The sequence below is a fragment of the Anastrepha ludens genome, chromosome 4 (assembly GCF_028408465.1).
Source record: "Anastrepha ludens isolate Willacy chromosome 4, idAnaLude1.1, whole genome shotgun sequence".
NCBI lineage: Eukaryota > Metazoa > Arthropoda > Insecta > Diptera > Tephritidae > Anastrepha > Anastrepha ludens.
Window position 1 is genome coordinate 122,246,551 of NC_071500.1, and position 20,848 is coordinate 122,267,398.

General features: G+C 38.0%; 2 protein-coding genes and 1 pseudogene across 2 annotated transcripts in view; all 3 read left to right on the forward strand.

Moving 5' to 3' along the window:
* The window catches only part of LOC128860935 (guanylate cyclase 32E), a 192,551-nt gene that overhangs the window by 107,207 nt on the left and 64,496 nt on the right, over positions 1 to 20,848 (forward strand). The gene's annotated exons all lie outside the window — the stretch shown is intronic.
* LOC128860936 (uncharacterized) lies at positions 4,596 to 7,300 on the forward strand. Its single transcript, XM_054098736.1, has 2 exons — positions 4,596 to 7,087; positions 7,147 to 7,300. Exons 1-2 carry the CDS (start codon positions 4,829 to 4,831, stop codon positions 7,153 to 7,155), a joined length of 2,268 nt encoding a protein of 755 aa, XP_053954711.1. The 5' UTR covers positions 4,596 to 4,828; the 3' UTR covers positions 7,156 to 7,300.
* LOC128862629 (U2 spliceosomal RNA) lies at positions 15,533 to 15,699 on the forward strand (annotated as a pseudogene).

Here is a 20,848-nt window from a genome sequence, read left to right on the forward strand (position 1 = left end):
TTCTTTAATTTGCTAAGGATAAAGGAAAAGGAAAGCATTTTAATCCTCTAACGACTTTTCGAATTTGTTTTTGGAGAGGTTTCCCGAAGTAACGGAAAATGCCTTTTTGAAATTCTTTTAAGAGGTAATGGGTTAGAAAGTTCTACGAAAATAGTTCCCGTGAAATTTTAGAGTATATGTATTTCTCTTTCCCTTTATTTTGCTTAGACACACAAATATACTTGAAAAGCGGACTGTAATTAATTGTATCAATGTTGAGTCTCTTCGATTACACCGAGAGTAAGTAGCACACAAGTTTGCTGTTTAGTTGGCAATACGAGACTAATTTATTGAAACATAACATAAAGTGAGAGATTTACTGAATACTTCACATTAAAGGTGTTGTTAACTTGACATATCCAACGGGAAGAAAACATAAAATAGAGACATAATTTGTGACGAAACTACTTTTTCCACTTTTTTGGAAACAACATGAAAACTTTGGTTAGCTCTAAACAAAATTTCGCCACCTTTTGCCAATCTATCGAGTATTTTATTTCTGGGTAAGCATAAAGGCTTGGCTGGTTTCGATTGTACATGCATTGCCTTTTAATTTGCCTTTGATTTCCTTAGTAGGTTCTCTACCTATATAAATTTCATATATCTATGTCATCTTAAAATCCTCAAATGCAAGTACACCTGTCTTAGATGTGTGGTTGGGAACGAGCATTTCATCGTATCTTCATGCTCCCTCTCTTTCAGTTTAAAAATTGGAGCAAGTTTATAAGACAATTTTTCATTTTTTATCTGTCTGTTGTAACTCGGCTAAAATTGCTTAAGCGGTTCGCGCGCCAATCTAGAAGAAGATTTGTCGGTTGAAGTGTCAATGCTTCAAATTTATTAAATTCTTTCACACTTTTTAATCAACATCAACATCACTGCGACGAAAGCAATTTATAACATTGAACAGAAAAAAGTCAAAGAAGTGTGAACGCAGTGGAAGCGCTAAAGTGCACAATCTTTAAAAAAATGTCACACGTCATTCGTCACTCACTCTGGACTTGAGAATGTGCGAAATGAGTTTTTCAATAAATACGTATAATATAAAATAAATATACATAAATAATTGGATTGCCATTTTCAATTGATTGCACTCAGCGAAGTGAATGCTGCAGATAATTTGCAATGCGTTCAAGAAAAGTGTGCAAAGTATGCCATTTGAAATTGATTTCCCAACTGTCACAGACTGAATGACAATAATAGTATTAAATAGCTTGAAACTAGACGACGAGCAAAAGTAAACATACGACCACCAGAAAGATAGCTGCTTGTCTGCGGTTTTTGCGTTTGCTTCAATTACATTGCTAGAATGTTACGTATACGCACTGCAGCACATTCTTGTGTGTGCCATCAAACGGGCGATAGCAGTCAAGCAGCATTGAATTACTTGGCAAACATAACGCTTAAAGTAAGTGGAAGGATACGTATGAGCAATACACATACATGCATATATACTTACATACATGCACACACTCACTTACCGCAGCACCTCATGAAATATACTTAAATGTGCAACAGGAAAAAAAGGAAAACGGGCTCATTCCGCCGGGCATTTATTGCATTACTCTTATTCTTTGTGTTAGTATTTATATTTTCTTTCTTTCTTTTTGTTGGCATGCCATAATGGTTAGCGTAAAAATAGCCAACGGATGCCATAAATGACAATATGGGCAGCGCCAGTGAGCGTACGAGTATGTGACGTACAGATAACGATAAACTTTATGTGGCATGCAATAGCGCTAGGGAAGGCTCAATACAAGAAAGAAAAAGACTAAAATAAAGTACACAGAATAATGCATTTGCAAGATTGTCAATGGCTGCCAATATGTCTGCACAAACTTTCCATACTCTCCTTTAACTTCTGCTATTGGCTTTCATAGTATTTTAAAAGTGGGCTGCACTTGCGGCTTCTTCAAACAGCTGTCATTTTAATGCAAAATAAGTGCCAATATTTTCACTTTATTTCTATCTTTTTTGGAAAGTTGTATATAAAGTTGCAAATTATCTTTAAATTCAAATATCCGTTGTATGCGTTTTGGCAGTGGCATGCGTTTGAACTGATTAGCTTAGCAAGCGCCAAAACCAAAAAATTTAGCATTTTCCTCAAACTCCACGAGTTACTGAGCTTAACGTTTCACATGAGCTGTAGTGCTTTCATTGCTCTTCACTTTAATTTCCAGTTTATTGTTCACTCTTAACTATGCACTCACTTTTCACTGCTCGCTACTCACTCATTGCAATTCATTTTTATTTTTTCCCTTTCATGCACCTTTTTTCAGCTGTTTTTCTATTTTGCATCAACTTAAAGCTACAGGGAGCACATTTTTTGACGCTACTTCACTCTGTATGTGATTTTTATAGCTCTCAACAATGCTTTAGCATCTCATCCAAGGGTTTGTTAGCTGCAATAAAAAGGGATTTTAAGGCCTTGTAAGCGATTTCGCGCTTATTTTTATTGCTCTCACTGGTGTGTTAAGTGAAATAAAAAAACAAATCTGCGCTTTAAAATATGGCAGCAAAGGTTTCAGCCAGCACGCTGGAGTTTTTGATTCGCTTATTTAAAATAAAATACGACATAGTGGAATGCCAAAATCACAGAAATATAAGGTGAAGTACTAAAATACTGAACGCTTTCCGCTAGAAAGACCTGGCGAGCCAGAACTCACGATGCACGCATTGCATCGGATTATACTGCACGGTAATTTAAAAGTGAAATTACTTTTAAAACAAAGTTATTTTTGACTATTTTGTATTTCGTGAAATCTTGCAATTCTCAAAAAGGAAGGTATAAAAGAGAAAATTCGATACGTTCTTCCGTAGTGCTTGGGCCAAGGTGAAACGTGGGAATGGATTCAAACTGGCCGCAAATTCAATGACAATGAGATAAATTCGATGACTAAGTTCTGACAATATGAGCATCGAATATGACAATCTCGAAAAGGTTGAGAGAATCATAGAAATCGTCAAGTCGTACGGTGAAGTGAACATTTATTCCCTTGGCTAAATTCGACACGCCGTATGGAGATGTTTGCTTAAATATAACTACTAGGGTGGTTCGAATTCCAACAAATTTTTCAAATCAAATTCTAATAGTGCGGAAAAGTTGCTATGGGATAACACAAGTATTTTGGTAAAAAAAAAATTGAAATCGGTTAATATCTTCTGTTCGCGCAACTCACTTAAAGTTTTGAAAATTTTGTCGAAAATAGTGCATTTTCTGAACTTTTTGAAAGTAAGATTTAATTGTTATTTTTTATTAATAGGGCTATGAATAAGTTCGTGCGGTTTTTTTTCGAAATTTGAAACTTTATTGACGTAAAATGGTTACAAATTTAATATTCAAAATATTGTCCATCGCTTACTACTACTTTTTCCCATCTTTCTGGCAATTCAAGGATTCCCTTTGTGAAAAATTCGGTCGGTTTTGCCGCAATCCACGAATCGATCCATTTTTTGACTTCATCGTAATTACGGAAGTGCTGGTCAGCCAGGCCATGTTGCATCGATCGGAAGAGATAGTAATCGGATGGCGCAAGGTCTGGACTATACGGCGGGAGGGGTAGGACATCCCATTTGAGCGTTTCTAAGTATGTTTTGACCACTTGTGCAACATGTGGCCGAGCATTGTCATGTTGCAAAATAACTTTGTCGTGTCTATCGGCGTATTGCGGCCGTTTTTCTCGCAGTGCTCGGCTCAAACGCATCAATTGTCGTCGGTAGACATCCCCCGTAATCGTTTCATTCGGTTTCAGTAGCTCATAATACACAACACCCAGCTGGTCCCACCAGATACACAGCATAACCTTCAGGCCATGAATATTCTGCGCCGACGTCGATGTTGAAGCATGGCCAGGGTATCCATACGTTGCCCGACGTTTTGGATTGTCGTAATGGACCCACTTTTCATCGCCAGTCACAATTCGATGCAAAAAACCCTTTCTTTTGTGCCGTTGAAGCAGTTGTTCGCATGCCATAAAACGGCGTTCAACGTCTCTTGGCTTCAATTCATACGGCACCCAATGGCCTGCCTTTCGGATCATTCCCATGGCTTTTAAACGTTTGGAAATGGTTGATTGATCAACTCCCAAAGTTTTTGCAACCTCTTCTTGCGTTTGAGCCGGATCTTGATCGAGCAATTCCTCCAATTCGGTATCCATGAACTTTGGCGGCGCACCCTCGCGTTCTTCGTCTTCCAAGCCAAAATCACCACTTTTAAAGCGTGCAAACCACTTCTGGCACGTTCGCTCAGATAGAGCATGCTCACCATAAACTTCCACCAAGATACGATGACTTTCGGCTGCTTTTTTCTTCATATTAAAATAATGAAGAAGAATTCCCCGCAAAAACACATTATTTGGCACGAAATTCGACATTTTCAAGTGTGGTAAAAATATTGTTGTTTACGCTTCAAATAAAAAACTTATACTGACGTTTGTGCCTTACGACAGTAGCTCTCCAATGAATGTTTGGAAATGTGGATCGATGGAATAATAATCAAGTTACGCCATCTGTTGTAAAACCGCACGAACTTATAAATAGACCTATTAATATTTTGTTACTTATGCTGTCAGATTGTTAGTTTTTTCATAATAATTAACTTTATGTTGTTTGAGACAATTATTTTTTAAGATCCAGTGGAGGTGAAAGAGTGAGACTGTGACTCTTGTACGCGATATTCAAAAGTCAAATAATATTGACTTTTACTGGCACTTTTTACGAATTATTACCAAGCTATATCACTTTCTTTAATTGTTATTCAGTAGTTGTAGTATATTTACTTTTGCTTAAAATGAGTGAAAAAACAAAAAAACCCCGGTTTCATATTTCTCGGAAAGATCATGTTTGTCCAATATTTGGCGCTCCTAAGGATTTTTCTTTAAGAAATCTGCCCTCTTATGCTGACGTTATTCTTTGTTGTTTTGAACAAAGATACGTAATGTCATCATCAACAGAATTACCTTCACAGAAAATTGCTTTTTCAGAAATAGCGAATGTGGTAGCTCAAAAAATTAAGATGCTTTATATGACAGCATCTATCCCTACAGTTTCTCAAACCAGGGTTGAACAAATGATCACTGCATATCATGCAAAATATTGGAAAAAAAGAAAGTCTTACAAAAGAGATAAAGAAAATCCTAAGTTTCAGAAAGCTCATGAAATATTCAAGACCGAAACAGAGAAAATTTTTGACATTTCTTCATGCAAATGTCAAATGTCAAATGACTGTAACTGCGGTAAACCTTTGTCATTATGTATTTGTCCAAACCCTATTTCTATTGACTGTGGATGTGAAAAAGATCGTAAAATTCCTGTCATAGAACGTAAATTTCTTTTCGATCAAAGAACTGCCAGAGTCGGAAAGATTGGTTCTATAGATGTACTTGAAACTGCAAAACTTACTCGTCGAGCTGAAAGAAATGAAAAAACGAAACATAAAATGACATCCTCTAGTACTTACACTTCTTCTGTTGACAATGCCAAAAGTTTTTCAGATGATTTGGATGACAACATTGAAGAGTTCGTTGAGAATCGTTCGCCTGAAGTACAAGAACATGTCAAAGATCCAACATTCGCTCTCAGCCCATCAACATCATACCTTCAAAAGCCTTCTACCTCACAAATGCGCATTAATCTTCCTGAAACTGCAGTAATTAGTGACCGATTTGGTGTTTCGGAAAGAGCAACCGCTGCAATTGCGACGTCAGTTCTGAAAGACCTACAAATCGTTACTGATACAGACTTGACTTTTGTTATAGATAAAAATAAAATCAGAAGGGAGAAATCTAAAATCAGAAAAGCCTTGCAACAGGAACCTAAAACTATGTCCGAAGCCCTTACATCCCTTTATTTTGATGGGAGAAAAGATGAGACCTTATACCAGGAGGAAGTAGGCTCCAAGCGTTATCGCAAAACACGCAAGGAAGAACATGTCTCTATTATAATGGAACCTGGTTCTCAATATATAACTCATGTAACGCCTATTTCTGGTACAAGCAAAGGTATCACTGAAAGTATGATATCTCACTTAAATGAAATGGAATTTGATTTTAGTGAACTTCTCCTAGTTGGTTGTGATGGCACAGCAACTAATACAGGCTGGAGAGGTGGTATTATTAGGCGTATTGAATTATACTTGAACAGACCAATTCAGTGGAATATATGCTTGCTTCATGCAAATGAATTACCTTTGCGACACGTATTTCAACATTTTGATGGAAAAACAAGTGGACCGAATTCATTTTCAGGTACAATCGGAAAACAACTTCAGGGCGTTGAACACTTGCCTGTTGTTAATTTCAATAAAATTGAGTGTGATTTAGTACAAGTAACATGCAGAGACAATTTGAGTAAAGATCAAAAATATCTTTACGACATTGGGCAAGCTATTCATTTAGGTAATTGTTCATCTGATCTGTCTCTGCGAGATCCAGGAAAACTCTCCCACGCGCGTTGGCTCACTCTAGGAAACAGAACGTTGAGATTATACATATCAAGTGAAGACCCTTCTGAAAACTTAGTCCACATAGTTACATTTATAATGAAAGCGTATTTACCTATGTGGTTTCAAATAAAACTGAACGATTCAATTGCAGATGGTGCGAGACATGTCTTCACTATGATTAAAAATTCTCGGTACTTACCAGAACATCTTCTGAGAGTAGTTGATCCTGTGATACAACACAATGCTTATTTCGCGCATCCTGAAAGTTTGCTTTTATCTATGGTCACAGATGAAAATCGGAATGTACGTAAGATTGGGGTACAAAGGATTTTAAAAGCCAGAGAGACAACTTCTACTGCGAAGAATTCGGTGCGCTCATTCATTTTGCCAAAACTGAACTTTAATGCCACTAATTACTATGAAATGATCGACTGGTCTTCTACAATACTATCACCTCCTCCAGTACTAAGAAATGTCTTAAATGCAGATCTGTTATCTTCCATTGATAACCAACCATCTATCTCTCAATGGAACTTGTCAAGCTTTCCATGCCACACTCAAGCGGTAGAGCGAACTGTTAAGCTTGTCACTGAAGCGTCGAACAAGGTATGTGGTTATCAAAATAGGGATGGTCACATACGGTCAACTTTATTTTCTCGTTCTAGTTTGCCTAAATTTGATCACAAATCCCAGTTTGTAATTAACGCATAAAGAGAGTTCACTGTACAAATCTTCACGATCGTAAATTTTTTTAATGATAGTAGCAAACAAAAAATTTAAAAAACAAAAAAATAATATTTAAAAAAACAAAAAAAACATAAAATATTAAAAAAAACAAAAAAAATTATAAAATATAAAAAAAAAACAAAAAAAACATAAAATATTAAAAAAACAAAAAAAAATTATAAAATATAAAAAAAAAAACAAAAAAAAAAGTGGGATCAGATTTTTCACCACGTCCTCGTCGTTGATCCTGGGGAAAGCTAAGCGTGAAAAGCCTTATAGAATGCATGAATAAACTGTTTAAATACAAACTAATCCTTATAAATAATTAAATTTAAACATAATAATAAGTAAAACTTTGGAAAACGACATTTAAAACATAATTCTAAAAAAATTAGGAAATATGCATTTTTCGACAAAATTTTCAAAACTTTAAATGAGTTGCGCGAACAGAAGATATTGACCGATTTCAATTTTTTTTTTTTACCAAAATACTTGTGTTACTCCATAGCAACTTTTCCGCACTATTAGAATTTGATTTGAAAAATTTGTTGGAATTCAAACCACCCTAATAACTACGTATAACTATGATAAATGTTACTGCGCCCAATATATAACTACCTCTAAAATGTTTGAATGCATTATAAAAGATAAGATGGAAACTGGCACGGCTTCACCTCTGGTACAAGGTGGCGCAAAAGTAACCTTGCGATGTTTTTTGGCTGTAATGTAAAAAAAAATGAAAAACTTTGATTCTTCTTGGGGACTATTTTTATTTCGTCTTTTAATTTTTTTTACATCAAGTCGAGAATATGATGTCATGTAAATGGCCGCCGCCAAAGTTGATTGCCATTTGAGCCCTTTTTATGGCCAAAACTTCCGGCGATAGGTCCTCACATTCTTGACGGATATTGTCTTTAAGAGCTGCAAGAGTCTGAGGCTTGTTGACATAAACCCGCGACTTCAAAAAGCCCACAAAAAGAAGTCTGGAGCGGTCAAATCAGGCGATTTTGCTGGTCAGTGCAAATCTCCAAAACGGGAGATTAGGCGCCCGGGAAATGCATCCTTCAGCATATCGGTTGTGACACGTGCAGTGTGTGCCGTTGCACCGTCCTGTTGGAACCACATGTTTTCCAATCCCAATTCATCAAGTTGCGGCAAAAAGAACTCATTGAGCATTGCATTGAGCACAGTAACCGTTTGGCCCGCGACGTCTTCGAAGAAAAATGGTCCGATGACTCCTCCAGCGAAAACAGCACACCATACAGTGACTTTGAGCGGGTGTAATGGCTCTTCGTGGGTTACACGCGGATTTTAAGTGCCCCATAAGCGTAAATTTTGCTTATTTTCGTACCCGCTAAGATGGAAATGGGCCTCATCACTCACTCAAGGATGGCTTGAGCGTATGTTAGACGCGATTGGCGGTCAGCAGCTAACAGCTGATGCACCGTCTGGACTTTGTACGGAAGCATCTTCAAATCTTGTACCAAAATTCGCTGTAAAGACTGTCGACTGATACTCATTTGCATGGCACGTCGTCTGGTCGATGTCGACGGCACCTCCATGACATCCTCGGCTACAGCAGCAATGTTCTCTGCAGAACGGCTACTCCGGGGTCTGCCACGCCTGGCAGCATCTCGTGTTGTGCCAGTCTCTTCGAGGCGAGCGGCTAAACGCCGCAGTGTTTCACCAATAGGCGTTGGACGGCGAGGAAATCTGCGACGAAATTCACGTTGTGCCAAAGTCACCGACCAATCATTGGTTAAATAAATAGTCAACAATATTCCGCGTTCTGGAGCAGTGTAGCGTAACATTGTTTATTAACGTGTATTTCGCATGCGTTTACTACACAAATGTCAATACAGAATTGACATTAGGGGCCTATCGGAAAATTTATAACATTTTCTGATAGGAGGATTACTTTAGCACCACCTGTTATATCGGCGGTTTGAAATTTTATAAAATCTTGGAAGATTGCCTAGTAGGCCTTGGCTTCCATTCCATATTTCTGCGTTGGCTAGAGTCCTATCTTTGAACCGTAGAAGTGTGGTTGTTGGTGACAGTCATCAGTGATATTAATTTATTGTCCAATCTGGAATCTCACAACGTAGTATTTTGGGTCTTTTAAATTTTCTATTGCTTATTAATTACATACATGGCGGCCGCCGTAGCCGAATGGGTTGGTGCGTGATTATCATTCGGAATTCACAGAGAGGTCGTTGGTTCGAATCTCGGTGAAGGCAAAATTAATAAAAACATTTTTCTAATAGCGGTCGCCCCTCGGCAGGCAATGGCAAACCTCCGAGTGTATTTCTGCCATGAAAAAGCTCCTCATAAAAATATCTGCCGTTCGGAGTCGGCGTGAAACTGTAGGTCCCTCCATTTGTGAAACAACATCAAGGCGCACACCACAAATAGGAGGAGGAGCTCGGCCAAACACCTAACAGAAGTGTACGCGCCAATTATTTATTTTTTTTTTTTTTTTTATTAATTACATAAAAAACATTTTTCATGTACCAAGTTTTTACTTAATGCTGACGACCTTAAAATCTATTCTGTTGCAGGAAATGTTCCCAAATGAGCTTGATAAAGTCCTTTCTTTTTGTATTAGTAATCAAATATTTTTAAATATTCCGGCATGCTATCATATTATTCTTCTTTGAAGACATCCGTTTATCTATAATTATTTTGTGAGATCAGTCATTGAAATATTGGACTTAGGACTAATTTTCGACGCAAAGTTCATTTTTATTAGTCATATAAATTATATAACAAACTGGGTTTTGAGGGTTGTGCTATGGTTATATTTCCAAGCAGGCTGGATTGGAAACAGGGGACATAGGTACCTGCATGGACATAGGCTTTTACCGATAGATCTAAGATGGAATCCGGAGTTGTAGTGGTGGCTTTCTCTAACTCAGCCAATGTTTCAATCTGCTTTAAACCGTCGAAAAAAAGTGTTTTTCAAGGATAGATCTTCGCGATTTTGCAGGCAGGCAAAATGCGTGTTGGGCGGGAGACATAAATATCTTTTCCGATAATCAAGCTGCGGTCAAGGCCCTGTCGTCATCATGTTGCAGCTCTCTTCTGGTCAACTCCTGTAACACATTTCATTTCTCTTATCTGGGTTCCAGAACATGGGAACATAGAGTGAAATAAAATTGCCGATGCGCTTGCCAGGAAGTGGTCAACAGAACCGGTTTAAGTTGTCCCCATCTCGGACATCGGTGTCCTCTTGACCGTCGTTAAGGAGAAACTGCACAATTTATAATCTAAAAAGCGCAAGACAGATGGAGCACCACTTTATTGTATTCTAACTCAAAAACACTTAAGCCTCAGTATGACAGAAACATGACGCTTAAAGTGCCGAAGATCCCCCGTCATTCAATTTCCAAACTCATAGCGGAGTTCACCGGTCACTAAGTGATCGGAACTCATGCGGAGGAGCTTGGATTTCCGTACAAGCCTCATTGCAGAAGTTGCGGGGATCCGGCAGAGAAAGAGACTGTTGAACACTTTCACTGCAAATGTTCGGGTTTGAGATTCCTTAATGTGCTTGTTTGGGACTATCAGCTCTCCAACCTAGATCCCTTTTCTCTTCTCCGGTACATCAACAGCACTGGATGGCTGCAGATGACTTTTCGTTGTTAAAGTTTTGTAACTTGTCGCAGGTAGTGCTCTATATTATGATATAACAATGGAACTCCAGTGATACGTGGTACTCTTGCCATCTAACCTACAGCTTTCTATTTAAATATACCCTTTAAAAGTACCCTTAAATTGTCTTACACTTGAGTAAGACCTGTTCGCAGCGGTACAGATTGTAGAGTTGATGGTCATGATCTCGTTGTTTTATAACAATGTCTCTATATGTATGTAACTTCCTTATAGCCTCTCGTGTTATTTGAAATCTATTTGCTCGCTTACAATTTACAAACTGTAAACTGCCATCGAATTTCGCGGGACTGATCCGCAATATCGCTTATCAGTAATTCATCAGCGAAAGTTGCCGTGAAATTCTGCTTGCTGACAAAAATCTGCACCCAAACATCATTGAATCAATCTGCAGTTTAAGGGGAATCTGCATAAAGGAATATAGAGAATGCTTAGGAGCAGTTCTCTTTATTACTTTATCTCCAAAATTGGCTATCCGTAGCGAAATTGTGAGAGTAAGTTCGGCTGCTCCATCACCGGGCCTCGGCAACAGAATTCTGTCGGTCTTTGCACACTTATTCATACACAGTTGCAATCAGTTGTTGTTCAGACGGCAACAAAGTAATGGCTCGGTTTTTTCTAGTTTCTAGAGATTTTTTGGCAATAACTGCTAAAATACCCAGAAAGCATTTTCTCCCCTTATATCTTGAAAATGCTTCTTTAGAGAAAATGAAATTAATTTTGATGTTTAGCGAGAGATTTAGTCAAGAAATGGCTTTTTTAACGAGATACCACTTTTTAAGACATTATTTATATATTAGTGTAATCTGAGCGCCTTAAAGAGTTCGTAAAGTCATATCGCTGAGTAATAGGATTTGCTGTTCTGCTGCTTTTATTTATTGTAACATTTAATTTGCTCAGTTGTCATAACGTAAATATGTACGAATGCACGTATACATACATGCATACATATATATGTACTTCTAAAATAAGAACATTGACATCCTTCGTTTTCTTCCCATTCCCCCAGTGCAATGTTTTCCTCAGCATTCGGTAAACCTTCAATTGCAGAAGTGCCAAGAAATTAATGTCCCATGCTTTACTCCAAAGCTCTTTTATCCCTTGATGATATTTGGTTTTTATATCCGTCAGCTTGTGTGTGAAGTGCGATAAAGTTAAACACATGGTAAAAAATTTAATACGACCAAAATGAAAAATCACATCATCTTTTGTCATTTCTCAGCGTACGAGGGATAAAAAACAAGAGCCTATTTATTCACTTCCGGGTATAAAAAATTATGTGTGATTGGTGTTGTGTGTGAATTTAAGTATCTGAATTAAGGTGATTGAGAGGAATAGATAGGCGCGAAAGCATGTAAGACAGATTACCGGAAATTCTAGCACCTACAGGATGTCGTGTTGCAAGGGTTCATTGCACAGTGAGTGTTTAGTGCAGGTTTGGATAATGACATTCAAAGTAAGAGTAATTTTGTAAGAAAGTATAAAGCAAAATTAGATGGAGCTATTAATCAAATTTTAGCGAATTATTGATAAATTTTTCATAAAAATGAAGAACAAATTAGTTTCAAATTAGAAATAGCAAAAAGCTTCGGAACATTAGTTGGATGTAGATCTTTGTGGCTCCAGAACGAAAATATTCAAAATTAAGAAATAAGTTAAGCAGAAATAAGCTTATAACAAGACTACTGTAAAGCTTATATCTACATCTGACTGACAGAATGCAAAGGGCTGGCCAATGTCAAATCGTTATTCAGCTCTCAATAAACGTGAAGAAATCAGTTGATTTGCTGACGTAATCAGGGATAAAACAGCGGTTTGTTTACAACAGAAGTTGGCAAAATCTGAGATTTATTGGTGTTATACGAGAAAAATCAGCACACTCACTCCGCATGTTACTTCGTTGCCATTTGAACAACGACTGATTTAAAGAGCTTAAGGAAGCGTGTGAAATGCGCGGGCATAGTTGTGTTGTCAAATATCCTATGATATACCAGCCAAAGTTACTCTTACAATTTCACTTCGAATGGTAAAATCCATCATTTTCGGCCAAATACAGGGTGGACCATATAGCGTTTGCTTTTTGAACCATCTATTTTTTTAAGAATGGTAACACAAATGACATGTGAAATGTGTTCATAATTTACTTAAAGGTTCGACATTTACGAAATTAGACGCTATACGTTAGAACAAAATTGGGAAATATTGAAAACCTATTTCCAAAGTGGTGAGTCTTCTTCTTCTTCCGCGGTTACAGTAAATGGCGAGCGTTACCGTGACATGCTCAACAAGTTTTTTGTTTCCAAAAATTGAAGAGGATGACATGGACGACATTTGGTTTCAACAGGACGGTGCAACTTGTCACACTGCCAAATAATCAGCCGAAATTCCGATATCAATTGGCCGCCTCGGAGCTGTGATTTAAGCCCGTTGGACTATTTTTTGTGGGGAGCCGTTAAGGGCAAATGCTATGTGAACCATCCAGAGACGATTGATGCTTTAAAACACGAAATCGAAGTTTCCATTCATGAAATTGGAGCCCAAACAATCGAAAATGTACTTAAAAATTGGGATGATCAATTGGCCTACTGTGAAGCCAGTCGTGGCAGTCATTTGAACGATATTATTTTTCATTCATAAACGACAATGTTCAATCTTCAAAATGAAAAAAAAAGTTTGAAAAAATATTGATTAGTTTTTTTTTATAGCCGATTCCAAAATCAAATTTTACATGGCCCATCCTATAGTACTTAAAACTCTATCATAATTTGAGGCGAAATCTCCATTAGCCCTATTCAACATTTTAGTAATCTATAATCACGTCAGCTCCTCTGGAGCCCGTTTAATAGGATCTGTGAAATAAGATAAAGAGCGTGCGACAAAACTACATCAATATATGTAACTCCATCGTGAACAGACATATTGAGGTGTAGCCAAGATCAGACCGCTAATGAGCTGATTAGCTGACGTCACATAGGTAATGACAGCGGCTTGTTTACGAAAAAACTGAGATTGGCTGTTGTTTTACGAAACAAATCAGCACAGAACATCGATTGATTGGTCAAGTGTGTGGATTGTTGGACCTGGCAGCCGAATTTACTCGCACAATTTCGTTTTCTACCATAGCGGATGACCAAATCTGGTATTCTATCTTCCAATATGGGACTCGAACCTGATTTAAAAAGAAATTTACCAGAAATAATATCAAAGGGGAACGATAATTATAATTAAAAGGGGCTAGATTCAGATCCCACTGCTATTTTTACAGATTGTTCTAGTTTCAACGACAGTAGGTCTCCCACTTTCACCTAACCATTGTAGATGTTCCAGGCAGAACTGAGATTAATAAAATGGAGTGTTCTATGAATCATATCCTAAATGGCCAATGAACGGCCATAACTATAACTATGGTTTGACAGTTGATAATGGCGAACTGTGTTGGGATTGCTGTTCAGCCAGGTATGTCGAGTTATCGTTTAAGGCCAGAACAACGCTTCCAAATTGTGGAAATTTTCTTTGAAAAAAAAAAAAAAATAAATAAATCTGTTCGCGAAGTCTATAGAGCACTGGTGGCATCATCGGTTCTTATTTTTTCGAAGCTAGGAAGGAGCTATCGTTACGGTGAATGGCTAGCGCTATCGCGCCATTCCGACTGAATTTTTGTTTCCAAAAACTAATCAGCTAAACTTAGACTAAATTTGGTTCCAACAAGACGAGGCGAAAGTGAGCTTAACAAGAGATGTATTTCAATATTCAAGCCATCATTGACGCCATACGGTCAGATTTAGCAGAAAGAGTAGTCAAAAATTGTATTAATCGAATAGACCATGAACTCGCAGCCGCGATGGACATATGCCGTATCATATTCAAAAATAAATGTCATGAAATTATCTTCCAGGATATATAAAAGAAAAATCCTTAAAATTGCGTTTTAAATTATTATTTTAATTTCTCAAGCTCTTAAAAACATCCGATATCATAACAGCCAAACTGCTTTTGGGTAATTACAATCAATGGTAGCCATCAAATATAGAAAGCCTGAGCGACCTGGCCTCGCATTGTTCCGCAATCGTCCTATGAACAGAAAATGAAAAGACCTACTCCTGTTGAACTCTACCGATAATATAAGCTTCCAACCATCTTCTTGTTTGTATTGGAGTACTGGATCCACCTTCCCTACCTAAATGACCTTTTTGGTAAACTTATGCAAAAAAAGTCCGGTTTGCCTTTATTTATAAATACTTATAGAATTTAATAATATTGTTTACGATCAGCATTAAGATCATCAAAAAAGCCAGTTTTGCAACCGTAGGAACAAATCACAAAAACCCATTGTATATCCATTACACATCCATGCATGCATATTGACTTCCACAAGTATATATTCATGTACAAACAAAAAGAAGATCGCAATAACACAAAAAAACTACTTAAGGGTGAAGCCATGGTGAAAAGGTTTTTCTAAATCTATCATCTTTGGGGTGAAGCGCTTGGTTTAATTTCATATCATTGACATATCCGTCCACCCTTCTTCCTGGCCGCTTGCTATTGACATAATCACATAATAAATTGCTGATTTTTACGCTGCTGTTGAAATTCTCACAGGGCTTATATGTTTTTTTAATTTAAGTGCTGTACCTTGAACGGTATTCAGTTATCGCTTCTCGGCCTTATGGCTAAGATCAAAGTGTAGATTCTCCATCGGAGAACAACAAATGTTAAATTGGTTTTTGGAAATTGACGGAGTGTTTTAGGAGCTTGCTCCACCTCTGTCAGGGGTTGGCCCAGTATTGCAGTATCACTGGGATTTTGGCCCAATTTATTGAATAAATACCATTTGAATATAAGGGGGGAACCTGAAAACAAAATAGAGTTTTTTTGTTGTTGTATTAGTTCACTAGGCCCTGTCAGTACGGTGTAGTCACCAATCCTCCTAGTCTAACTCATCTAACGGTAGGCCCAGGAAACCTACAGTTTCAACAAATTGGGTTCAGTATGAAAGAGAGGGGTTAGGGTGGGTTTAAGAGAGCATGTGAATAGGTGGTTAGTATCGTGCGGTGTACCTTTACATACCGGACATATATTGAGAATGTCGGGGTGGATTCTGGAGAAGTAGTAGTTTAACTTGCTACAAAATCCAGATCGTGATTGAGCCAAAGTTACGCGGGTCTCATGTGGCAGTTGAGTGCCTGCAATAAGTGGTGGGGGTTGATAACGGCATTCGGGGGTCGGCAGTTTAGGAAGGTGGTAAAATTCTGCCGATGAATGTCGTTTAATGTCTGTCTTTGTATATACTGTCCGGGTCCAGTAGTTACTGTTGTGGTCTGACTGGTTCCTTTATAATTCTTGGCAAACACAAACATGATAAGTTCCATGAGAGGTTACCATTATAGTTAGGGTAGTGCTGGTGGAGGTGTTGTCTGAGTGACACAGCCCAGACACAATTAGCACAAAAGATGCCATTTTTACCACTGCTTTTTTATTAGTCGAACCATCTTTATTTGACTATGAATCTTTCTATGTCGTATATTTTATTTTCTATTGTTGACATATGTACATAATTCTGAATATGTCTGCTTGTGGCCATCTTAGCAACTCGTCAGTTGTGGATTTGTTGAAATTGGGCATTGCTTGTTTAGTTATTTTGCACGCATCCGTGTTAGTCTATCTGTAAACGGCCTGTTTCTGGAATAGCGAGAAGACCACGCCGTGAGTGTAAGGACTGCGCAAAAGTGGTTTTCAAAATTCCAAAGTGGTAACTGCGACGTGGAGGATGCCCCGCGCGCTGGTCGTCATGAAGTCTTTAACTCCGACGCCTTGCTCGAACTCGTGGAAGCTGAGCCAAATTTGGCAGTCGATAAGATAGATCAGAGGTTAAATTCATCGCATGGAACAGTTCACAGGCACCTGGTTCAGTTGGGAAAGGTTTCAAAGCTGAGAAAATGGGTTCCGCATAGACTTTCCGTCGCCAACTTTCAGCAGAGAGTGAATGTGTGTTCTCAGCTGCTGCAACGGCTTGAAAATGAAAGTGTTTTGAACCGTATCGTTACTGGTGATGAAAAATGGGTCCTTTACAAGAATCCTGCTCAGAAACGCTAATGGTTAGATAAAGATGAAACACCAGAACCGACCCCTACAGATGGCCTTCACCCCAAGAAGATTCTCCTGTCTATTTGGTGAGATATGGCCGGTATTGTTTATTATGAACTTCTGGAACCAAACCAGACGATAACTGCTGATTATTATTCCCATCAGCTATCAAACCTGAATGAGGCACTTAACAAAAATCGGCCGTCTTTAATGAATAGACGAAAAGTTTTGTTTCACCACGACAACGCAAGACCTCATACCGCAAGACAAACATTAGGCAAGCTGAACGAGCTCGGATGGGAGCTAATGCCGCATCCAATATACTCTCCGGATATTGCGCCTTGTGATTATCACCTTTTCCGTGGACTTCAATTCCATATGAGTAACAAGAACTACTCCTCAAAAGAAGCTATAAAAAGGGATATCGAAGCGTATTTTGGCTCCAAGGACAAACAATTTTTTGAGCAGGGAATTAAAAATTTGGCTAAACTTTGGGAAGACATTGTAAATAATAAAGGAAAATATATTATTGATTAATAAATACTTTAAACATCTTTTTTATTAATTTTAAAACCAACTTTAAAAACGCACGAACTTATGGACTGACCTGATAAAATACTAGTCAACGAAAAGTATGCTGGACGTTTCTGGGCCCATCGCACTAGTTGTGAAATGTGCAAGGGAAAGAAAGCGAAAAAAATGTTACCTCTATAATCATACTGATTCTTTTAATATTAGAAAAATGTCCATAAATTTTATTGGGTCAAGTGAAAATATGCAGCACGAAAGATTTCTAGTCCAATTTATTTGGAAATTCCATCTGAAAGATGTCTAAACATATTTTTTTCCATTTATGTTTTTCCTTTTTACTGCCATAAGGTTTACGCCACCTGTCGGCATCAGCAAAACACCAACATAAAATTCGGGCACGAGCAAAAATAAAGAGATTTGCATTATACGATTTTATGTAAGTACACACGTGTGCGACAGGCTTTTTTATTTTTAGAGGCAGGCCTTTTAGTAAATTTTTAAATGCCCCACAATTGGGGCAATAGTAGACAGCGATTGAACACATCTGTGGTATGAGAATATTTCAAATGCAAAAGTTTATTACTATAGTTTTCTGTACAAAACAGCCAGTTCAATAAACCAATAAAATCGATTCGGCAAAGAAAATATTTATTTTAATAGTTCTTCGTAGAAAAGAAAGTTTAATCTTTTTCAAAAGGCAACTTGTTAACAGGATTTAATACAAATATTAAAAGAGATACATATGTGTGGTGCGTATGTACAGTGAATAGCGGTACGAGGGCAGTTTGATAATTCTGTAACTGAATTATTCCTCTTCCGAAACAATCCAATTATGACCATTACACCCATCTTTCTAATATTTTATATTTATCACAGTTGAATTCAAATAAATATCAATAATCAAGAACAATTTTGAATGTCCCCCACCTTGATACGAATTCTCCGAAACTTTGCCGCTTAATAATTCTTGATGAAGTTTTATGTGTAAACAACAACACACATACCTACACTCGATTACTTTATTCAATGTGCCAAAAGCGTCCCTTTCAAAATTATTACCAAAATACGTGCCTCGGTTATGGCTGCTTGGTGTTTGCTGCAGTATATCAAGTCACATAATGGGCAAACAGCTAACAAGTCATCGCACGCTGCGAAGCGGGAAGCATATTTTATGGCTCGGTAAAATTAAAAACGAGACCACAAAACATCGAAGGGTACCAAAAACGATATAATGCAAGGTTAAGCAGAATGAAGTGGAGTTTTGCCGTAACGTAACATAAGTTTTAGATGAGCTGTGAGGAGAACAGGGTGTCGAATGGTGGAGTTTTGAAGCAAAAATGAAGAGTTAGGCTAGGTTATTGTGAACAAACAGGAGAATAGGGAGAAAAAAGGTGAGTATGGGTGAGAGAAGTAAGAAGAGAGGTTTGCACACTATTTTTGCGGAGAAAAATTAAAAGTTAGATCAGACAAACGCCGGACAGCTACAGAGAAAATGCTTTGCAGTAATCTCGTTTTCCCCGGCAGGAACGGAATATTGGGTCGTCAATGATTTCCATGGAAGCCATATGCTGACCACAGGCATTGTGCCTGGGATTGCACTCAGACCAACGTCTTCTATGGCTAGACCTCATGAAATCATCAATCCATATTGAATCGATGCAGAATTTACACCTAGAAAGGGTTCAAGACCTAGTGGTATGCTTGCAGAGCAAGAAAGAAAGATCCTTGAAGATGATACCAAATGCATTCGGTAAAATTACGAGTTAGACACACTTATAAGAGGTGCAAATGCTATCAAATACGTTAAAGCTCAAAGAATTCGATGGCACGGTTACACTTCGCAAATGAGCAACGATAGAATTGCAAAAAAGATCTTTGAAACATTCGAAATAAATACCCAAGGAGGAAGAGGAAAAGATCGGATAGGATAGGATAAATGGCTGCCCACGCGAGGGGCAAACTTGAAGAAATAATCAAAAATTCGTCCATGGTGATCCCATACTGGAGGAAAAAAAACCAAACAGGTGGGAAAAAAGGAAGAAGAGCCTTTGGATTAAAGGATGACAACCAACAGTGGCGAATTATATTTGTGTGATATTTAAACCTGCAATATTCGCAGGTGTAGCAGAAAAGTGAGAGCTCAGATGATTAAATCCTAAATCCGACGAGAGTAAGGCAGCTGAGATGGTTCTACTTTACCTTCCAGACTCCTTCTGTAGAAAGGACTTGAAGCAATCCCAAGTTTCGCCGCATGGACACCTAATGAACAATGTCTGGCAAGGACGTCCGTTAACGTTAGAAGTTGCCTCGAGCGCCTCCGATCTACCCGTGATCAGAAAGATCACTCGACTTTGCACGCTTAGCATTAGCTCAGCTGATGCGGGCTATATGGGGAACTTCCTGTACTCTTTCAGCAGTGGGTATGAATATCTCAATAGATCGAAATTTGTGAATAATGTCATTCAGAAGCTAATATCCATCGGGTAGTCGCATATTTTAAACGGAAAGTCTATCGCTATAACTGAAACACCCTTCACAACTCGCCCTCTGTGCTAGTCATCTCAGCTTTCCACAGCTACGAGCACTTCTCATCACTGATGCACCCCCTAATTAACAACAACAATATCTTGAAAGTAGACAACAACATGAAATATGTGAAATTAAATTATGCTTGACATGGCAAGCATAGCTGCAAATCATGTTCAGCCAGAGTCAAAACAGAAACATCTGCAGAAAGAAGAGTTTCTCCTACTCTGCTTCAGCTTAAATTTCACAAAACTGAATGATATTGCATCCTTTGCTGTTCATTTAGGAACTTGAGTGAAAGTAAATAGAGCCAAAGTGGACGAGCATTAAATTAAATGATGGCACTATTTACTATCTCGAAATACGTCTTGTGTTTGAGTGATACAGAGTTGTAAATGGAATACAGATTTAAATGCTCTGGAAAGAGCGAGAAGAGTTTCGTTTATGTTTAAAAATAGTTAAGCTACTTAACTTTATAATAGTTTGTTTGCTTACTATTGAGTACTGCGTATATAAACCATACTTCTTCTTCTTCTTGATTGTCGCTATAACCGGTTACTCGATTTTGGCCGAGTTTAACAAAGCGCTCCAGTAGTTTCTTGCTCGTGCGAACTGGCGCCAGTTAGACACACCAAGTGAAGCCAAGTCCTTCTCCACTTTATTTTTCCAACGCAGAATAGGCCCTCTTCTTATCCTGCTAACACCAGCTGGTACCGTATCGAGTACTTTCAGAACCGGAGCGTTTGTAGTCATTCGAACGGTATGACCCAACCAATGAAGCCGCTGAATCTTTATTCGCTGTGCTATGTCTATGTCGTCCTAAAG